At 47.7% G+C, this 22436-nt stretch overlaps 1 protein-coding gene across 1 annotated transcript in view; it reads left to right on the top strand.

The window, feature by feature from the left end:
• LOC135234405 (disco-interacting protein 2 homolog B-A-like) overlaps positions 1-22436 on the top strand; it is a 62130-nt gene that overhangs the window by 15595 nt on the left and 24099 nt on the right. Inside the window, 5 exon segments of the mRNA XM_064299002.1 lie at positions 17800-17871; positions 19331-19498; positions 20326-20451; positions 20682-20882; positions 21656-21787. Coding sequence (XP_064155072.1) covers positions 17800-17871; positions 19331-19498; positions 20326-20451; positions 20682-20882; positions 21656-21787 — 699 coding nt within the window.

Below are 22436 nucleotides of genomic sequence, written 5' to 3'. Positions count from 1 at the left end.
TTGTGCGCTCTTGATAGAAGCCCCTGGAGACAGAGGGAGAGAGAGAAAGCCAGCGAAGGAGAGTTTCTGGGTGTGGTGTAAAATAACAACATTCAACTCCTCACCTCCTGTTTAAAGCAGTCCCCCTGAACTCTTACACGTGTTGTGGAAAGATGGTTATTAAAAGCGTCAGTACATTGATAAGTAAGACATTTTCCATACAGGGTTTGGTCCCCGCACACTTCTGTCTGTTTTAACGCACCACAACGAGGAACCAGCGAACAGCGAGACTTCCGATGAACTGAAGTAGTAAAGCGTAAAACAAAGACAGTAGGCCAAACCTTTAAACTTGAAGCTGGAAATATGTTGAGGAAAAATAAAGGAAGATTAATCACTTAGTGTATTTGACTCCTTGTTATTTAGTTTAATAAGCAGGCGAAACTTACTTTTTTAGCTGTAAATAAAGCTGAGGCTTCTCATGATCTGTCATTCCTGCACCAGAACATATGCATCCGTGTGTGAAAAAAGGATCGGTGCTTAATCGCGTGACCGTGTTAATTCCCTCATGTGATGGCGCTCTTAATGGGGAAGGAGAGGTCGGCTGTCGATGCCATATGCGAACATGAGGGGGAGGTGGGATCAAGCTGAATGACAGCTCGCCAGCCTGCTCAGTTTGAAGCCTGTGTCCATTTTCATTACCTTCTAGAGGTTTTTTCTGTCCTAATTGGTGGCAGAAGTGGGATGACAGCCTATATAGGGAAAGCCGGCGGCTACCCGCGCTCTTACTTTCCATGGGTGGCTACCAGCTTTGCGCTCTTAATTAAACACGTCAAGTCTTGAGTCATGCACACAGATGGCTGGGTAATGACTGGATTTCGAGGCGGGTCTGGTACCAGCAGAACAGTTGGGTCTGTCTGTAGCGGTTGGCTGTCGCCGTGGTAATGGGATCCGAGCGCAGAGAGCGAGGATGAGCAGGGGTGGGTGGGGGAACGGACCTGTGGGTGGGACGGGGCGGGGCGGCCATGTGTACGTGTCGCTCTGAATGCGAAACGATTCCCGTTCCTTATTGCTTATTGGGAGCAGCGCTGGAATCTTCTTGGCTTTGGCGGGATTAGCGCACGGCTTTAGCGATCGGACCGTGCCGAACGTGGGCCGCGTTTAGTCCTGGCGCAGTGGCTACGTGCACGGGACCAATGCACAGACAAATGGGTCTCTTCCCTGTTAAATTCTCCCCACAGCATCTCACGGTTTTAATTTGTCGCTATAAGCCACAAGGTTTGTAAACTGTGTAAACTGATCCCACTGTATCAGGAAGCCATTGAGTCATCACACTGCCCGACTTATTCTGTTTGTGCATCTGTCACCAGTCCTCTGTTCATGCTGCACCACTGTGGGCCATACCCACAGTGTACAGTTGTCCTTCCTAATGACATTTTAAATCTGTGTAAACAACATGCATCTCGTGGTTTGCAGAAAGCCTTTGAATGGTCTTAAGACAGAACATATCCATGCTGTTTCTGCTATTGCACAATGCAAGACTCTGGAGTTCTCACTTGTCCCTTAAAAAAAATTGCTGTATTCTTCTAAGTCTTCTGTTGTCATCGCAGCATTATGACAGCACAGTGAAGCAGTGTTACAACACAGTGACACAGGAAACCAAATATTGTTTTCTAAAAAGGCTTTTCACACTTCAGATTATTACTTAATGATCCTCAGTTTTGCTCGCTACATTATGTATACAAGCCATATTAATCTCTTAATCACAACGGATGTGACAGTAGTAATCTGTTTATGAATGAAAGTGTTCTCTTTTATGTAAGCCCCATTGTTCCTACTGCTCTTTTATCTGGCCTAGTGATTGGCATCTCCAGAGGATTTTGTATTGGCTTGCTTCAGCTCACATTCCACACTTAAAATCCCTGAATTTGAAGGAATTAAACACGTCTCTATTCTTTATTTTGTGTAATGTATGTCTGTGAGCTAGTAATGAAACGTTGTCCGTTGGACAATGGAACCTGTTTTAGTCACTGTTAGAAAACCAAGAGGATTCTGGGAGTCAGACTGCCTCTAATTGGGCAGTTCTCATTGGATAGCTCCAGAGTCTCTGCTCCAGGGAGTCTTGGAACCCCTGACCCCGTTGTGAGATGTGTCTCTCTCTAAACCCACGCCCCGGGCGTTCAACAGCAGGGCTGAGGTGGCGCTTCAGCTTGCGGTTCTTGCTGCACCGAGGCTACAGGAAGCTGCTAAATGGCAAATTGTTATCTTGACGTCGACAACTTGGGGTTGGCATTTCCACTCGTCTCGAGGAACATTCCGAGAAGAGACTGCAGCGAGGGCGGCTCTTCGCCTCAGTCGCGTTCTTACACACGAGCGTTTTCACACATGGCACGCTAGCAGAGGGAGTCCGCTGCAGGTGAGTAACCCAAAATCTGAGTGCTTAACGCGACACCTTTCAAGACTGTTGGCGGTTTAAAGGTTAGCTTTGACCTCCACTGGTTAAGTCACCATTAGCTGTTGCTCTCTGGCCAGTGCTGTAATGACTGCCAGTCGTGTGTCGTCGTGGGCGGGGGTGGGGGGGGCGTGGGCCGTGGGCCAGTTTCACAGCTGCCCATGCCCGACTACGAACCCCACGGGCGGGAGACGAATCTGACCAACAGACCGTCGCTGTTGGGCAAACAGGTGGGCTGGGTTACGCCAGCTCAACAGGAAGTGAACAGGGGATTCTGTTTCCTGACTCCTGCGGCTTTTCCAAAAGAACTCTGGGAGTTTCACCCTTGTGTTGTGTTTACTCAATAGCCCCTGTGAAACTGTCACACTGGGTCAAATATACCCAGGATATAAGTGGGATTTTAAGGCAATACAGAAATAAAATTTATGTAAATATACTAAATATATTTTATGCTTATCTCAGTTCCGAACAATAGTGACACAGTTTTTGTTGTTTTGGCTCTGTGCTCCGGCACATAGCATTTTAAATGAACAGTGACGTAGAGCACTTCTGTTGTATTGACTGGTTGTGCAGCGTTTCTCTTGCACTTTCGCTTTTGTAGGTGTTTTTGAATTTGCATCATTTCTGGACTTGTAGCACTTCATTTTTACATTTGCTTTGCCATTTTTCAGTGTGCTTCTTTTACAGTATGTTTCTGTTGTTGAGTTTGCTTTAGCTTTTTGTAGGCTATATGTTGTGAAAAGTGTTCTCCTTTGTGTTTGTGCTTTCGCTTTTGAGGCATGAACGTAGGCCACCATACATATATATATATATACACTTTGTTGGAGGCACAGAGGGCATGAATCATATAAGCAATATGACAGAAGGCAAATACAGATGAACAGATGATGAACAGCAAATAGAAACCCAAATCAAGGACCAAATTTACACTGGTTTAGTCACTGGTTATGAAATGCATCTGTCGAATGTGTCATTCCTCTTATACTAAGTTTAAAATGTGTCAGTTTGAAGGATTAAAATAATTAAATAATTGTTATGAACAGAATTTTTATTAATGGCTGGATGCCCCCTAGGTGAATTTTTCTGGCAAAATCTGAGAGGATTGGGCCGTGGTCCTTGTTGATTTGACTTGGTGTAAAACGACCCAGGTCTTTCAGAGTGTGTGTGTGTGTCTGTGTGTGTGTGTGTGTGTGTGTGTTTCTGTGTGTGTGTGTGTGTGTGTGTGCGTGTGTCTGTGTGTGTGTGTGTCTGTGTGTGTCTGTGTGTGTGTGTGTGTGTGTGTGTGTGTGTGTGTGTTTGTGTGTGTATGCGTGTGTGTGTGTCTGTGTGTGTCTGTGTGTGTTTGTGTGTGTGTGTGTGTGTGTGTGAACGCTGCTCGGTTTCCTGGTTTGTCCTGGTTTGTGTCTGTGTGTGTGTCTTCTCTTATTAGTTTATGGTGTTTGAGGTGTAATATATTGTTATGTTTTTTGTGTGGGTGGTGTCTAGGTGTTTTGGGTCTGGAGGTGTGGCGTGGTCTTGTGTGTGTTGATGTGTGTGTACGACAGGTCTTTCTGGTGTGTGTGTGTTGTGTTGTGTGTGTGTGTGTTTGTGTCTGTGTGCGTGTGTGTGTGAGCGTGTGTCTGTGTGTGTGTGTGTGTGTGTGTGCGTGTCTGTGTGTGTCTGTGTGTGTCTGTGTGATCCATGTCTGAATGTGGCTTCTTGGCACTCTGCCTTACTGCTGTGTGTATTTGCGTGTGATAGTTGGATTTGTGTACCGTGTTTGTCACTTCTGTTGTATGCGCACACACACAAGCACACACACACACACACACACACACACACACACACAGACACACAGTCCTGAGTGAATGTAATGAGTGTGCGCCTGTTTACGCTCAGATCCTTCTTTGCAGCAGTGTTACACAAGAGGACCCACACTGCCGAAGGTGTACAGTAATCAGACGGGCTCTGCTCGTCTGAGCCGGCGGTGGTGCTAGACCAAAGGGCTGAGATACACATGTACATTCCTGTAGGGTGTGACTCATGGCGGGTGAGTGTACTGTACTCCAGAACAGGGACTGCTTTCCCATAATTCCCTCCGTAATTCCCATGAAGGCGGAGTGCTGCGTCCCTTTAGTGCCCTGAGGTCTCTGTGGTAACATACTGCCCTGTAAACCCAGACCTGGCTTTAAACCTCTCAGGTAGGGTTTCAAAGCCTAACCTCATGCAAAAATCTAAATGTTTGATTTGGCTCTCCTTCAACAATCTGTGCACAGTCAGCTACAGTTGTGTACTGAACATTAACTGTGTTTCTCACATGTTGCAATGTTGTGTTTCATGGAATGTGCATGGTTGGCCTGAACATTTCATTACATGACAATGACAGCATCAGGATTTCATTAAATGTTACACAATACATTAGGAATTAATAATATTTCAGTTACCTTTTCTTAGTTGTTTTTGACTTTTGAATTGAGTGTTACAGTGATGTCATCTTTTTCTTGGTTACGCCAGAAGTTTGTTCTGCAATCGGTTCCCTCTGCAGATTTACAGTGCTATTTTCCCCGCAGGGGTTGCAATTTCTGCCGAAAATAAAGTCTGTGGCTAACCTAAGCCTAAATGCTAACTCACTTCTGGGTTTTAGTACTACGAACTGCAACACTCTGTTAGTCTGGACAAGAGACAAATGCATTGTGGGAGATTGTAGTTTCAGTAAACTGAAGATTTAATAATTATTAAAGCTGCAAAAACTACACATCCCTGTGCATTTGCAGTACAATAAGAGTGAAAGACAACGTAGAACAACCGTAATGCAGGAAAAATCCATGTATTGCTCAGGAAATTTCTGGAAAGATTTGTTTTGTAGGTTTGGAGATGTTCTTGGCCTCTGTGGCCTTCTGCAGCCGGAGCCTTCTCTGCATGCGGAGTTAATGCGTCAGAGTGGTGTGCCTGCGCGTCGGCTGCAGAGCGCGTTTGCGCCGGACGCAGGGCGATTCGGGACGCTGTTTACGGTTAACGAGCAGTGGAAGACAATAGGGAGAAATAGACAAGCGAATCAGCGAGTATTTGACCGAGTAAATAAATAAATAAGTGCTGCGCGCGGGCTAATTATAGACAGCGCTGTGTTCGGTGTCACCTTGGGCCGTCCCAGGGCCACTTTGTCCTGCCTGGAGACTTCCCAGCTCAGGGGTTTTTTAAACCTTTCCTCAAAACCTGGGCTCACTCCCTCCCAACCCCTCAAAATCCACTGCAAAAACCAAAATGTAAATCAACCTTAACAAGTGTTTTAGTCTTATATTTATGCTTAAAATCTTATTTCTATTCGTCTCTTGCTAAATGAGACCGAAAGATTTCTAATGAGGTGAGGCCGTTTTATTCATTTCAGGATTTGGTACGGCAGGTATGGAGGCTGTGTGGTAACGGGCGGGCATAGCTCCGCCCCCTGTCCCACCCCCTATCCGTCCCTGCTTTAAATAGCGGCCCAACATGGCCTTTCCCACAGCCAGAGCAGCCTGTCTCACTGTAGGAGCCTGGAGGGGCGGGGGGTGGGGGCGTCCATTTTATTATTCATCTTGTGTGGTTGGAAATATGTCGTTCTGCTGCTGAAGATGTGATGTGTTGACTACAGCCTCTCAGTCTAATGGCCGAGCGATGCAATCTCCTTTCAGTTAAAGAACAGGACAGTGTAAAAAGTGCTTGCAGTTCTCCTTGTGAATAACAAAATTCTGTCACAGAACAGACTGCCAGTACATTTTATGAAACCCTGAAAATTCTGATGGGTCTGTTTCCTGATGACCGAAATATTCTGTTTCGCAACTCAAATGCTTTTCACAGCTTGCGGGTACAGAGCGGGCTTCTATTCTTTGACTGCTTGGCCTTTGATTCTTTTGACTGCTCAGTTGCTTTAAGTTCGGCCGCAAACTTATTTTAGAAACGAAAGTGGAAAGTTGGCTGTCCTCATGTATTATTAAAGCGCAGAAAGCAGAGATGGTTTAGACAGAGATATCGCAGTACAGACAGTGCCGTGGTGGGGAATCGAACCCCCCGGCGTTCAGGGGGATTCGCCTATGGCCTCAGAGTTGGCTGCCCTGCGTACTGCACCAGTGCGGTTTTCTGGATGTGTGTTTCACTGCAGGAAAGCGGCAGAGGGGAGACGAGGTAAACTGCTGTCACCCCTTTTTGCACATGCAGCCTTACCCAGGAATGTTCCGGAACATTTACGTTTGGGGGTCACGTATGAACGAGAGCCAGAGCCGGTGTTCCGGAAAAACTGCTCCAGCCATTTGCCGGCTCGAGACTTAGTAACATTTATAGAACTATTACACTTTAATGTTAGGGTGAACAACGGTGTAACATCAGGAATCAAGCATGCAAAACTCAACTTATTTCTTTTTCTTCATTAGCAAACTACTTAGCAAATGTCAGGCAGCGTCTTTTAGCTGCCAAACCAAATTTAATTTAATTGAAGTCATTCCTCGCCAGGGTGTGTATGTCTTGGTTACACTCTGTCTATCTAGTTCCCTGTTATTTGACAGGTTCTCATTCTGGGAGCGCTTACTGGCTCCATCGCGTGTGAATGCTGCCCATTCGGTACAGTAACACGCCGTCCTTGGGTCTGTGAGCGAGAGAAGCCGCTGGATTTTTGGAAGAGGTAATATGGCAATGTTCCCTGCTCCAGAGTGGCTTGTGAGACAGATTGCCTTGGGTAGTTTGGGGGTTGTTTACTCCTGCACCAGTGGGAGGCAGGGGGTCTGCTTTGATCCCCTGGTATCCTCAGGGCTTGAAATGGGTGGGTTGGGGGGAGGGGGGTGCTTTGTGATGTCTTGCAAATTCAAGGAAAAGATAGAATGTGATGCACACATGGAGTAAATCGTTAGATTTTTTGTGGGATGAATTTGCCCATTTTAATTGTTGTATTTTGTGGATTCAGTTCATGTTGTCAAATTGAACTTATTCCTGTTCTGTAAGTGAGATCTTTAATGAGCTCAGTGTCTGTACTGAAGAATAGCTGTTCCCTCAGCCCGGAGGCTCTGAGCATGCTCAGGAAGAGCCCACCTGCGCGTGCTGTGGGACATGCTACTCTCACTGAAGGGGGGGGGGGGGGGTGTGTGAAGGGTGTTTAATATACTGGAGCTAAATGACATTCCCGTCTGTACGCTCTTTCTCACTGCTGGTCCTCACAGTCTCGGCTGGGACTCCTGATCATTGCAGTGTGCATCCACGTTGAAAATGCATATGCCCATCACATGTACATCAATGTCATTGAGGTGTGCCCATTACAGATACAAGGAGAGAGTTCTGAAGACCTTAGCTCCCCCTCCCTGGAACCTTTAAACAGGCTTTCCATGCAAATTCAGACAGAGTGAAAAATTATATGTTGATGGCCTTAGACTGTAATGTTGTGTGGGATGGGTATTATTTTCTATTTGAAAATAACAAAGTGGCACTTTTCCTTTGGAAAGAAAACCTGTTTGTTCTCAAGCTTTTTATAATGATTTGATTACATCTCGAGAGCCATTTTTAACTGCAGTGTCAAATAAATGGAAACAAATAAATGGATTGCAATCAGAAATGGTTTTTTTTCTCTGCTGTACCACAAATGTACAAAACCAAACCAAACCAAAACCATGACGCCAAAACTGTAGACCGACCCGAACCATGAATTTTGTGAACCACTGCACCCGTACCACATACACAGACACACACACACACACTCACACACACACGCACATCTGCAGGCACATTGCGGACAGTGTATTTAATAGGTTACATGAAAAGCGAGTTGTCCTTTTTAAGGAAGTGAATTTTGATTCCCTGGCTCCCACGATCACATAATGAAGTCAGCTGACCCCGCGCCAAATATTCCCCCAGCACTCTTTGAGACTTCATATGTCCATAAATAGTAACCTTCGCTTTCAAGCATGAAAATTAATGCCAATAATTATCTGTTATTTTCTGACAAATGCTCTTTGGCTGTCCATTATGAGTATTGATGAGAAAGAGATTTTGATTAGGCCACTCCACATTTGTTTTGATATTTAATCAACCAGCCATTTGCTTAATGATCCGAGCAGAGAGATACGCGAGATTAGATCTGGAGGGCGTTTTTTTGAATAAGGAAGATGGAACCTGATCTCTAGTCCTCTGGCGCTGGTGGGAGGTCCTGTATTCTCTGGATGGATGGTGTCCTGTGAATGGACTCTCCACACTTTCTCTTCCGCGGTGGAACAAACTGCTCACAAAACGCTAAAAATAAGCCGGTGGGAGGGGTGATGTCATTTCCTCTTCTGAAGTTCCCAGTGTCTGTTTTTTGGAGTGCTGTTTTTTGGAGCGCTGCACCCTTCTCACGCTGGGAGTGGGACTGCTAACCCCCCACAGAGGGGCTACCCTCGCGCTTATAGAGGGGTTATGCTCATAGAGGGGTTGTGTTCATAGAGGGGTTGTGCTCATAGAGGGGTTGTGCTCATAGTGGGTGCACTCTGAAATGCAGTTGGTTGGGTACCATGTGTGATATGATGGCATCCAAACCTACGTTTGAACTTCTTGTGTTTTTCTCTCAATCCCAGTTCCTTTACCTCCATACCACATCAGCAGCAATGGGCATTGGATTTACTGCTGTGCCTGCTAGGTCACATGACTGTGGGGCTCGCTGGGTCACATGACTGTGGTGCTCACTGGGTCACATGACTGTGGGGCCCACTGGGTCACATGACTGTAAAGCTTGCTGGCCTCCAGGCTATATATTTTTGCTGGCTGTGGAAGAGTAAAGGCTACTCTTATCTGGGAGGTAGGGATGGACCTTTCCAAAAGTACTACAGTAGTAGCAGCAGCGGTAATAGTGGTAGCCTAGGTGTAGTAGCAGTACTAGTGCTAGTAATAGCAGTTCTTTCCTTTGTTAACAATACCAAAGGAAGCACCACGATTCAGATGCTAAAACGAAACCACGGCGAATACAAAAACGTTGTAATAGACAGCAACGTGAACCTTCTGGAGGATTTGTGATGCCTGTCGCTTGAATGTTTGACTTGGTTGGAAGTGTCGCCTTTCGTGGAGTGGACTGTAATGCTTTGAAACATCATTTTCACGAAGGTTGCTTGGAGTCTGTGGGTTTGCCTTATTTGCTCTAAAAGCAAAGAGGTGCCGTATGTGACTTCAGGTACCCGTTTTGTCCACAAGCCCTGGAAGGTAAAGATTGTTTATCACGGCTGCCGTGCTGGAGGTGGTTCTCCCATCTTCCCTTTTGTTCAGGCTTCTGCAGGTAGTGTGCCAGTCCTGTGATGTGTACGTTCTGGCATTCTGCTCAGATGACAGCAAATGCAGAGTGAGACATGTTTGATGGAATAAAAGAAAGAAGTTCTATTGAAGAAGGATATCCTGACACTTACAAAGAACCGGTTCGCTGTGAAGATTCCAGACGCGTCTGATTGGTGGAGACCAGGCATGGCTTCTCCTGCCACACGTCCCGACGGGATTCTTCCCCGCTGTGCCGGGAACTGCGTCTAATCTGGGATTACAGCCTCCGGGATTACGATGGGACAAAAGGGCCAAACGTGTAGGTTTTGGAAACTGCCATAGATAACATGGACCGCACAAAGACCCAAATTGTTTGGGTCATTTCCTTCAGTTCAAGGACTTGGTCAAATGAGGAGAGAACATCTCATTCTTTTACTCTCTGTCCTAACTGACACTCTTTTAATTCAATTTGGATTCATGTGGCCATATTTGAATATGCTGCCAAAGCTTTTAATGCCATTGTAAGCATCAGCAGTGTAAATTGAATTGACACGCAATAAAGCTGATTATGTCACTTGACAGTTATGGAATGGTGTTTACGAAGAATGTAAAGTGCTTCTGTTGTCTTTTGTGCCAATAATCCAGACTCATTTTCTAGTAATGCCACAGTCTTTAATATTTAATTGTCTGAGGAAATAGTGCAAGTAGTTTTCCGGTTTAAATATTTTCGCCTTTAGTGTTCAGTTTCCGTTTATTTTAGCGTCTGGAGTAGACCGTTTACAGCTGTATTAGCTTTATAGGAAAGAAATAATATATAATCAAGATATAACCAGCTAAACATGTTGCCTAATATTAACTTATTAGCCTATTTGTGTAGCTGTTGATAAAATAGAAGGCTTTTTTGTTTGAAATACTTCTGCTTTTCACCTACAGCAGAACAGGTGACAGGCTGGAACGGCCAGTAGAGCGTATTTGCTGAATGATGACATCATTTCTGGGCTGCCGCTGGTTTTCTGCATCTGTTGGCCGCTGATAGCAGAGGCCCATTGTGTGCGGCAGTTGTCCCTGGCGTGTGCGGCGTGAGTTTTTTGGCCGGTGATGCTCGGAGCGTTGTGGCCTGCGAAGCGTTTCTCTGTGCTGCCGCACGTCGGGGCGTGGCACGCTCACACAGCGCGATCGTTTAAAGCCCCGTCCTGCAGACGGAAAAAAAATGTTGCCCGCTTTGCTGAAATAGGTTTCCGAATGGAAATTCGGAAAGTAAAATAAAAATTCGCTTCAGGTCTACTACTATCTACTAGTTTACATAAAATGATTTGTGTGAAAGCACTTTTACCTGGGTTCAGTGTGAATCTGTCTCTCTCACATTCGCACAATCTTTCTCTCTTCGCAAACATTCCCCGTTTCTCTCTGTCTTTCAGTACCTCAGGTCTGTGTAGGCTGGTCTTAGACAGTCATTCTCTCCATAGGCTGTGCGGTGCTTTATGCTAACTCAGCTACTCCCCTTAGAGGAAATCACCCATGTTCTTTATCACCCATACTCTTTGTGTGGACCAAGGGGGTAGGAACTTGAATCACGACCGCCTCCCCCCACCCTCCTCCTAATCCCACCGCCCTGCATCCTGCACATGCTCAGTGGGGGTGTTATAACAGCCTGAGGGGGCACGTGGGTGAGGATTAGCATCTATTACACTCTCTCACACGCACCCCACACACACATACCACACGTGCACACCACAAACACATACCACACATGCATGCACACCACACACGCAGACATACGCTCATACGCGCACATACATATGCACACGCACACACTCACACACACGCACATTCACATACAAAAGCACGCATGCACACACACACACACACACACACACACACACTCACATTCAGACACACACACACTCACGCACACTCTCATTCTTTGTGTATGTAGCACTATGGTTTGTTGAGTAGACTTACTATATGTTTATGTGTGTGTGTTTGTGCGCATGCATGTGGTGTGTAATCTTCATAATTTAAAAAAAAATGTTTCTTTGCATAAAAAAGCATAAGGACAGAATGGCTTGCACATATAATTTAATAAATGAAGCCTGTACAAATTTTTAAATGTCTAATGTAGTTTTCTCTTGGTTCGTTTTGGTTATATGAAATCTGGAGATGTGTGCCTCTAAATGATTCATAGACCTTTTCAGTAGTTATCTCGGTATTTTTCAGGACAAAGTGTAGCACGAATGCTTTCCTTCTTTTCTTCTGCCAGTGAGCGTGTGCCATTTATTCAGTATAATCTCTTAATTAGCCTTCTGCACCCTGAAATGAATCATTTTGCACACTGCGCTCAGTGCACTGGTCTAGCTCACAGACATTTGACTTTGCCTGAGACCAAATCAAAGTTATTCCATACCTCCGATTTGCCTTCGGGCTATTTTCCACCAGGACACACTCCTGTTTATTTCATCATCCGTATTGTTACGTTTTTAACCAGTTATTGACCCTGGTTTTATAATAACCGGCTGTATTTTTGGGCCCATCTCATTGGTGCTTTCTGTACAGTATGTAGGAGATCACAGATGAGTGCACAGGCCTTCCCCAGTGAGTAAGCGCTACGCGCTCTAATACCAGACCATGGGGGGCATCAGAATAATGCTGTAGTACAGTACAGTACACTAACAGTGTCCTACAGTACACTAAAGTGTTCTTCAGCAAGTTGCATTAGCAGTGTGCTTGAGCTGGGTCTGTTAATATTGTGCTACAGTGTGTTTACAGTGTGTTAGAGTACGGAACACTTACGGTGTGCTACAGTGTGTTTACAGTGTGTTAGAGTACGGAGCACTTACGGTGTGCTGCAGTGTGTTTACAGTGTGTTAGAGTACGGAACACTTACGGTGTGCTGCAGTGTGTTTACAGTGTGTTAGAGTACGGAACACTTACGGTGTGCTACAGTGTGTTTACAGTGTGTTAGATTACGGAACACTTACGGTGTGCTACAGTGTGTTTACAGTGTGTTAGAGTACGGAGCACTTACGGTGTGCTACAGTGTGTTTACAGTGTGTTAGAGTACGGAGCACTTACGGTGTGCTACAGTGTGTTTACAGTGTGTTAGAGTACGGAGCACTTACGGTGTGCTACAGTGTGTTTACAGTGTGTTAGAGTACGGAGCACTTACGGTGTGCTACAGTGTGTTTACAGTGTGTTAGAGTACGGAACACTTACGGTGTGCTGCAGTGTGTTTACAGTGTGTTAGAGTACGGAACACTTACGGTGTGCTGCAGTGTGTTTACAGTGTGTTAGAGTACGGAACACTTACGGTGTGCTACAGTGTGTTTACAGTGTGTTAGAGTACGGAGCACTTACGGTGTGCTACAGTGTGTTTACAGTGTGTTAGAGTACGGAGCACTTACGGTGTGCTACAGTGTGTTTGCAGTGTGTTAGAGTACGGAGCACTTACGGTGTGCTACAGTGTGTTTACAGTGTGTTAGAGTACGGAACACTTACGGTGTGCTACAGTGTGTTTACAGTGTGTTAGAGTACGGAGCACTTACGGTGTGCTACAGTGTGTTTACAGTGTGTTAGAGTACGGAACACTTACGGTGTGCTACAGTGTGTTTACAGTGTGTTAGAGTACGGAACACTTACGGTGTGCTACAGTGTGTTTACAGTGTGTTAGAGTACGGAACACTTACGGTGTGCTACAGTGTGTTTACAGTGTGTTAGAGTACGGAGCACTTACGGTGTGCTACAGTGTGTTTGCAGTGTGTTAGAGTACGGAGCACTTACGGTGTGCTACAGTGTGTTTGCAGTGTGTTAGAGTACGGAGCACTTACGGTGTGCTACAGTGTGTTTACAGTGTGTTAGAGTACGGAGCACTTACGGTGTGCTACAGTGTGTTTACAGTGTGTTAGAGTATGGAGCACTTACGGTGTGCTACAGTGTGTTTACAGTGTGTTAGAGTACGGAGCACTTACGGTGTGCTACAGTGTGTTTACAGTGTGTTAGAGTACGGAACACTTACGGTGTGCTACAGTGTGTTTGCAGTGTGTTAGAGTACGGAGCACTTACGGTGTGCTACAGTGTGTTTGCAGTGTGTTAGAGTACGGAGCACTTACGGTGTGCTACAGTGTGTTTACAGTGTGTTAGAGTACGGAGCACTTACGGTGTGCTACAGTGTGTTTGCAGTGTGTTAGAGTACGGAGCACTTACGGTGTGCTACAGTGTGTTTACAGTGTGTTAGAGTACGGAGCACTTACGGTGTGCTACAGTGTGTTTGCAGTGTGTTAGAGTACGGAGCACTTACGGTGTGCTACAGTGTGTTTACAGTGTGTTAGAGTACGGAGCACTTACGGTGTGCTACAGTGTGTTTGCAGTGTGTTAGAGTACGGAGCACTTACGGTGTGCTACAGTGTGTTTACAGTGTGTTAGAGTACGGAGCACTTACGGTGTGCTACAGTGTGTTTACAGTGTGTTAGAGTACGGAGCACTTACGGTGTGCTACAGTGTGTTTGCAGTGTGTTAGAGTACGGAACACTTACGGTGTGCTACAGTGTGTTTACAGTGTGTTAGAGTACGGAGCACTTACGGTGTGCTACAGTGTGTTTACAGTGTGTTAGAGTACGGAGCACTTACGGTGTGCTACAGTGTGTTTACAGTGTGTTAGAGTACGGAGCACTTACGGTGTGCTACAGTGTGTTTACAGTGTGTTAGAGTACGGAGCACTTACGGTGTGCTACAGTGTGTTTACAGTGTGTTAGAGTACGGAGCACTTACGGTGTGCTACAGTGTGTTTGCAGTGTGTTAGAGTACGGAGCACTTACGGTGTGCTACAGTGTGTTTACAGTGTGTTAGAGTACGGAGCACTTACGGTGTGCTACAGTGTGTTTACAGTGTGTTAGAGTACGGAGCACTTACGGTGTGCTACAGTGTGTTTACAGTGTGTTAGAGTACGGAGCACTTACGGTGTGCTACAGTGCCGCGTGTTTAAAGCGTGCTACATTCCTTTAGCGCCGTACTGTAGTACAGTGATGTGAGAGCGTGCAGTGAGAGTTCAGTGCTGGCTCTGCAGATCTGAGTTACAGGCAGAAGCTGTGACCTGTCCAGTGCTCCTAAATTCAGTTCTGTCGCCCCGTCCCGCAGTGGCAATGACATCATCTCCTGTTAGTTTTTATTCCTCATTTCGGTTTAGGTTGAGCTACTCTTTTTGGGGGCTTATGTTGTCGTAGGGTTTGTTCAGTCAGCGTTGAGGCAGCGTTAAACGCAGGTTTCGGGGCGCTCGGGCAGTCGCCGGCGTTGGCGCCTGGCGGGTCCGTCCCGGAGCTGGCGCTGCCCCGCGCGGCCGGCGTGCCCGCTGTGGCCGGCATGCCCGCTGTGGCCGGCGTGCCCGCTGTGGCCAGTGTGCCCGCTGTGGCCGGCGTGCCCGCTGTGGCGCTGTCCCGCAGCCAGTCGGTACAAAGCGGCCTCAGTCCTCGGGTGGCAGTGCCAGTCCGCACCCGCCGTCCCAGCACAGACCCTCCTCTGTCTCTCCTTAATGACCCCCCCCCCCTCCCCCTCCCTCCCCGCCCCTCCCATTGTGTCAGTCGTGGGACAGTTCCGGAACAAAGGCGCCCCAGTCCCCCAGTTCCCGAAAACCATCAATCTGTCTGTCCCACATGGTATATCTGTCTGTCAGCCATACATCTCTGTACAGTACAATACTGTCTTCACTGACCTGTGTGCCTGCATGTGTGCGTGCATGTGTGTGTGTTTATGCACGTGTGCTTGTGTGTGTGTGTATGCATGTGTGCTTGTGTGTGTATCTGTGTGGGTCTGTGGTTGTGCATGCGTGTGCAAGTGCATGTGTGTCTGTGGATGTGCATGCGTGTGTTTGTGTGTGGCCTGCATGTGTGCGTGCATGTGTGTGTGTTTATGCACGTGTGCTTGTGTGTGTGTGTGTGTGTATGCACGTGTGCTTGTGTGTGTATCTGTGTGGGTCTGTGGTTGTGCATCAGAATCAGAATCAGAATCGAATTTATTGCCAAGTACATTTACACATACGAGGAATTTGCTTTGGTCAACACACCGAGGCAGCCATCTGCGGTGCATGCGTGTGTGCGTGTGTGGGTCTGTATGTGTGCATGCGTGTGTGCGGGTCTGTATGTGTGCATGCATGCGTGTGTGCATATGTGTGTGTGTGTGTGTTGGTCTGTGTGTATGCATGCATACGTGTGTGCGTATGTGTGTGTGTGGGTCTGTATGTGTGCATGCGTGTGTGCGTGTGTGTGTGTGGGTCTGTATGTGTGCATGCATGCGTGTGTGTGTATGTGTGTGTGTGTGTGGGTCTGTGTGTATGCATGCGTGTGTGTGTGTGTGTGTGTGCATGTCAGGGTCGTGAGTGTAGCAGCATATGTGTTTAAGTGAGTGTATTAATATGCTGGTATGCATATACTGTATGTGAGTGTGTGTATGTGCGTGGGAATTTGTGTGTGTGTGCATTAGCGGAGGGTGTGTGTGTGCGGTGTGTGTGTGTGTGCATTAGCAGAGGGTGTGTGTGCGCTGTGTGCATGTGTGTGTGTGTGTGTGTGTGTGCATAAACAGAGGGTGTGTGTGTGCTGTGTGTGTGTGTGTGTGTACGTATGCTGTGTGTGTGCATAAACAGAGGGTGTGTGTGTGTGTGTGAACGCTGTGAGTGTATTAGCAGAGGGTGTGCGTGCGCTGTGTGTGTGTGTGCGCGCTGTGTGTGTGTGTGTCTGTGCATTAACGGAGGGTGTGTGTGTGCGTGTGTGTGTGTGTGTGTGTGCGCATTAACAGAGGGTGTGTGTGTGCGCTGTGTTTGTGTGTGTGTGTGTGTCTGTGCATTAACGGAGGGTGTGTGTGTGCGCTGTGTGAGTGTGTATGTGTGTGTGTGTGTGCGCTGTGTGTGTGCATAAACAGAGGGTGTGTGTGTGCTTGTGTGTGTGTGTGCGCTGTGTGTGTGCGCTGCGTGTGTGTGTGCTGTGTGTGTGTGTGCTGTGCGTGTGTGTGTGCTGTGTGTGTGTGTGTGCTGTGTGTGTGCATAAACAGAGGGTGTGTGTGTGCTGTGTGTGTGTGTGCTGTGTGTGTGTGTGCCGCTGTGTGTGTGCATAAACAGAGGGTGTGTGTGTGCTGTGTGTTTGTGTGTGTGTGTGTGCATAAACAGAGGGTGTGTGTGTGCTGTGTGTGTGCTGTGTGTGTGTGTGCGTGCTGTGTGTGTGCATAAACAGAGGGTGTGTGTGTGTGTGTGTGTGTGTGCATAAACAGAGGGTGTGTTTGTGCTGTGTGTGTTGGCAGGCAGAGGTATCCGTGCTTCCAGACTGTCAGGCAGACAGAGGCCAGGCCTGGGCTGGTGTCTCAGCGCTGGGGTTCTCTCCACATTGGGAGGGGAACAGCTGAGCTTATGAGTCACAGCGGCACGGCTAGCCTCGCTCTGACCCGCACTGACCTGCACCTCACTGGAGGCTCCTCCCCCTCTCCCCCTCAGCCAATGGCGTGCGAGTCTGGGTGTTTTGTCTGTTGTTTCACAGGGTTTTGAGCTGCCACTTAGCAACCCCAGACCCGCAGAACTATGTAACTCATTTACTCTTTTGCGCTCAGTAATTCACTGGCTCGCTTTGTTGCTCTCTTGTTCCCTCCCTCAGTTTCAAATTAAATGGACTTCAAGTTCAGATTAAAACTTGCCGTCAGGCTCGCTCTCTCAGTAAGTTCTTATTAGCAGCTGGCTGAAGGAGTTTTATAAGCGGCTAGCTGAGCAGCTGCAGTCTGTGAACAGACCGTGTTCTTTTGGTCATAAGCAGAGCAGCTGTGTACTGCTTTGGGGGCACTGGGGCCATGCCTGCCAGATTAGCCATAAAATAATGTGTTCTTTCTTACAGAGACATGTTACCAGGGGTGTATATCCTGTTCTTTTGGTTTTGCTTAGCAGTTTAACGAGCTATGATAAAGGTGATTATTAAAATTCCTGAAGCCTCACTCTTCAGGTGTATTTCTGGCTTACTCCTGAAGTTACAGTGCAGCGGTGTGTGTGTGTGTGTGTGTGTGTGTGGTGCCTGTGTGTGTGTGTATGTGCATATGTGTGTGTGTGTGTGTGTGGTGCCTGTGTGTGTGTATGTACGTGTGTGTGTGTGTATATGCATGTGATTAACTGGCTTCTCTGTGTTTGTTTTCTCTCTCAGGTGACATCACACAAAAGGGCTATGAGAAGAAAAGAGCTAAATTGCTGGCCCCCTACGTCTCAGCAACACCAAGTAAGACGTCCTCCTCCTTTCTCTCTCTCTCTCTCTTTCCCTCTCTCTGTCTCTCTTTCCCTCTCTTTGTCTCTCTTTACCTCTCAGTCTCTCTTTCTCTCTTCCCCTCTCTCTCTCTTTCCCTCTCAGTCTCTCTCTCTTAAATAATGCTCTGCACCCAGTTCCCTGTGTTATGGCTCAGCAGTGAGTCTCTCTCCTGTACAGGGCTGGCTGCAGGGAGGGCAGAGTTTGATGATGTCAAACATTGGGCTGCCATAGGTAGTCTACCTCTCCATCACTGAGGAAATCAGAGTTCATGTAAACCACTGTGTGCATTGGGATGCCTTGACCCACGTTTATTGAGGACCCCCCCCCCCACCCCCTTTAAGTTTTGTGGTTGGTTGCTGCTCTCTAGTGGCGGTAGAGTGAATTGCACCCAAAAGTTACCTGTTTATGTGGCATGAGCGTTATGTGCAGTTATGATGAAGTGGAATATCTCCCTAATAGAGTGTCTCCCCTTAGACTCATGGATTTAAGCCCAGGATCAAATGCATTAGCTGCTGTTCCACGTTAGGAAATCCAACACATACTTGGCCAGGAATGCATAGCGCTCGCTTTATTGATTGTGTTCCTGTGTGGTGTCTTCATCAGTAAAAACAGTCGTAAGTGGAGCTGGAGGAGGAAGCAGAACTGTGACCTCACACTTCTGGCTCCAGTTTTGGCTGCTGTCACTGCAATAGTGTGAACTGTGTCCTCTGAAACCAACACTTTCACATTCACACACACGCACACACACACACATACACTCAATCACACACACACACACACACATACACTCAATCACACACACACACACATACACTCAATCACACACACACACACGCACATACATGCACAGACACACACACACACACTCAATCACACACATGCATGCATGCACAACTAATTTCAACTAACTTCTCACACACTCCCAAAATGCTTCTCACACACAAATACAAACATGCACAGAAACACACACACACACAAACCGAGTTTCACTCATCGTAGTTCCTTTAACTGCACGCATTTTGAACAATCCAGCGTTCCTCTCCCACAGTCAGTGGTCTTATGGTGAGTCATGTGGTCTGTGGCCGTGTGACCCCCCCCCCCATGCGATCAGAAAGAGGAACCTGGGAAACTCCGCCAGGCTGGGTCTGCAGTCCTGCAGCGTCAGACGGGCGCGTTCGTCCTGCACCATCGCAACGCGTGGTCTGCGTGCTCACAGTGCCCCCTGAACCCAAGCCTACAGCGCAGTGTGGGCCTTTAGGCCTTACCCTGTCTGTGTACAGGGCAGGAGTGCACTGCAGCACTGCTGCTCTCACTGGTGACCCAAGGGCACAGAACAGCAGCATCAGCATTCTACCCGCGGTAGGCCGGTCCCCAAACGGTGTGTTATTCCGCTGACCCCTGCTCTCTCCTCCCCCCCCGTCCCCCCCACCAGGTGCAGAACCGTCCCCCGAGAGCGAGCAGCCGACCCCGGGTCCCAGCTCCGCCCCCGACCCCGCCCCTTCCTCCTCCGCTTCCTCCTCCACCTCGGCCTCCACGTCGGCGGCCCGCCGGCACCGCGCCCGCCGCAGCGGGGGGGCCCGGGACGACCGCTACCGCTCGGGTGAGTCGGCCAGGGGGCCAAGCGTTCCACTTCCTGTGCTACCAGCACAGCTCTTAGTGCTAACCGGTAGTTTGCGAGTGTGGTTTTTCTAATGGAACACTGAACCAGAACAGCGAACTACATTACATTACATTCAAGCAGACAACCGTATAAAACTTACTTTATCATTTTAATATGAAAGGGTTATGTAAGGGTGATATCCATTTCCGTAAATCAGCTGTATGCATGTCTACATGAAGTGATGAGCGAATGAGGCACACGTGATTTTCTTCTGTTGAAGATGTATCACCAGTGTGCAGTTATTTTACACGGTGACTTGTTTTTAAGCTATGGATAACTTATATTGGTAGCCCTTCTAATTTTACAAAAAGAAAGAGATTTTCGTCCCTATTTTACCCTTGGATGCAGACATCTGAAAATGATGCCTTCAGAAAAAGGCGGCCATTTTGGATGATTATTGATCGTCTGTTTCTTAATAACTAATTGATATCTGGAGCTCTAGCTTCAGTTTTAGTCTTTACAGATAGGTAAGGGATGAATATATTGAAAATGAAGGCATTCTGAGGAACAGGCCCGACAGCCTGGTCCATTTCCTGTGGAATGGCTGTTCTAGATCAGCTCAGCGTGTGTGTTTCGGGCCTCATAGCAACGCAGTGCTGATTTGATGGGCAGCTTCAGCACCAACTGCCTGAGTGAGCTTGATTTGAGGGGCTGGTTTTTTGTCTGTATAACAGGTGGTTAACAGCCTGTATATCTCCCTCTCTCTCTCTGTCTCTCTCTCTCTCTCTCTCTCTCTCTCTGTCTCTCTCTCTCTCTCTCTCTCTCAGATATCCACACGGAGGCGGTACAAGCCGCTCTGGCGCAGCACAGGGAGCAGAAGATGGCGCTGCCCATGCCCACCAAACGCCGCTCCGCCTTCGCCCAGTCTCCCGCCGACAACTGCACCCCGCCCGGTAACCCCCGCGCCCCGCGCCCCTACCCCAGTCCCTGTGTGTGTGTGTGTGTGTGTGTGTGTGTGTCTGCGTTAGCAAGATAAACTGGAAAATCCTTCTAATATTACCTGTCTTTGTGTCTGTACTTCTGCCTCAGTGTAGAATGTGGTCTAATGAGTATTCTCTCTTTCTTCCTCTCTTTCTCTTCCTCTCTCTCTCCCTCCCCTCCCCCCCCCCCCGGCCCCTCTCAGACTCCTCCTCGGGGTCGGATGATGAGAGCTCTCTGAGCAGGCGGGCGGGGCAGGCTCAGGGGCTGCAGAGCCCGGACTCCTGGATAAACCGCTCCCTGCAGGGCTCCTCCACCTCCTCCTCCGCCTCCTCCACCCTGTCGCACAGCGAGGGCAAACCCCAGCCTGCCGCGCTCGCCGACGTGCTGGCACACACCCGCATAGGTACAGCATACCTGCACAGCTACACCTGTACAGCTATGCCTAAACACCTACAGCTACACATTACATACCTGCACAGCTACACCTGTACAGCTGTACTGCTACACCTACAGCTACACATGACATACCTGCACAGCTACACCTGTACAGCTGTACTGCTACACCTACAGCTACACATTACATACCTGCACAGCTACACCTGTACAGCTATGCCTAAACACCTACAGCTACACATTACATACCTGCACAGCTACACCTGTACAGCTATGCCTAAACACCTACAGCTACACATTACATACCTGCACAGCTACACCTGTACAGCTATGCCTAAACACCTACAGCTACACATGACATACCTGCACAGCTACACTTGTACACCTGTACTGCTACACCTACAGCTACACATTACATACCTACACAGCTACACCTGTGCACATGTACTGCTACACCTACACTCCTACTGCTTCACTTACGCACACGCACAGCTACACCTGCACACCTGTACTGCTACGCCTGCAGCTACACATTACATACCTGCACAGCTACACCTGTACAGCTGCGCCTACGCATCTACAGCTACACCTACACACCTGTACAGCCACACCTACACACCTTCAGCTACACTTTACACTCCTGTACAGCTACACCTACACACCTACAGTTACACTTTACACACCTGTACAGCCACACCTACATACACCTACACCTACACCTACTGTACACTAAACCTGGGTCTGATTCTGAGTGTAAATGTGTGCGCTTCTGCCCCCCCCCAGAGAACAGCAGCGCTGCCCCTGATGTGACCTCGGCCACGCCCCAGGACCGGGGGTCCCATGCGGAAATGCCCCCGCCCGTGCGGGGCATGAGCCGCGGCCAGAGCCGCTCCAGCATGATGGACACGGCAGACGGTACTGACCCCTGACCCCTGACACGCACCACCGTCACACGTTATTTATTTTCTTAATTTCTCTGTTTGTTATTGGCTTGTTTGCTGAGCAAAAATGACCAAATTGAAGCAGTTTCAGTTTAAAATAAATTAAAACCAAGTGAGACTCACACACTAGGAATAGTGCTCCAAAAAAGGCTTTAGTACGGAGTTAAAGTTTCAGCTAGCACGTTCATCAGAACAATATGATTCTTATTCAAAATAACACTTTATTTTGGAGCACAACACCAAATGTGCGAGTCTCGCTTTGCTCTACTTTCAACGCTCTTCTGCCTCTGCACTTTAGCTATTGTGCTGGTGCTATTTGTGCATTTTTTCTGACATTACAGTGGTTTTTAATAAAGTGATATGGGTAAGGCTAAAGCTATAAGCTATGTGTGCTGCACTGTGTAGAATCCTGCTGCTTGTATTGGCCGTGCCGCCATTTTGCTTCCTCTCTGGTCCTGGCTGTGGTTCATTAATAGCCTCATTGGATTTGGCCTTGAGCGTTGGCTTGATTGAAGGCTCCTGTATGCGTGCGTCCGTGTGTTATAATTTATTTTTTTGGCAAAAGGAGATTTCCCTATTTCAGCAAGTGTATAATATTTTTTCAGTCGCACTTTAAACAGGGC

The sequence above is a fragment of the Anguilla rostrata genome, chromosome 11 (assembly GCF_018555375.3).
Source record: "Anguilla rostrata isolate EN2019 chromosome 11, ASM1855537v3, whole genome shotgun sequence".
In the NCBI taxonomy this organism is placed as follows: domain Eukaryota; kingdom Metazoa; phylum Chordata; class Actinopteri; order Anguilliformes; family Anguillidae; genus Anguilla; species Anguilla rostrata.
The sequence above is the reverse complement of the archived record's forward strand: the minus strand, read 5'-3'. Positions and strand labels throughout refer to the sequence as shown.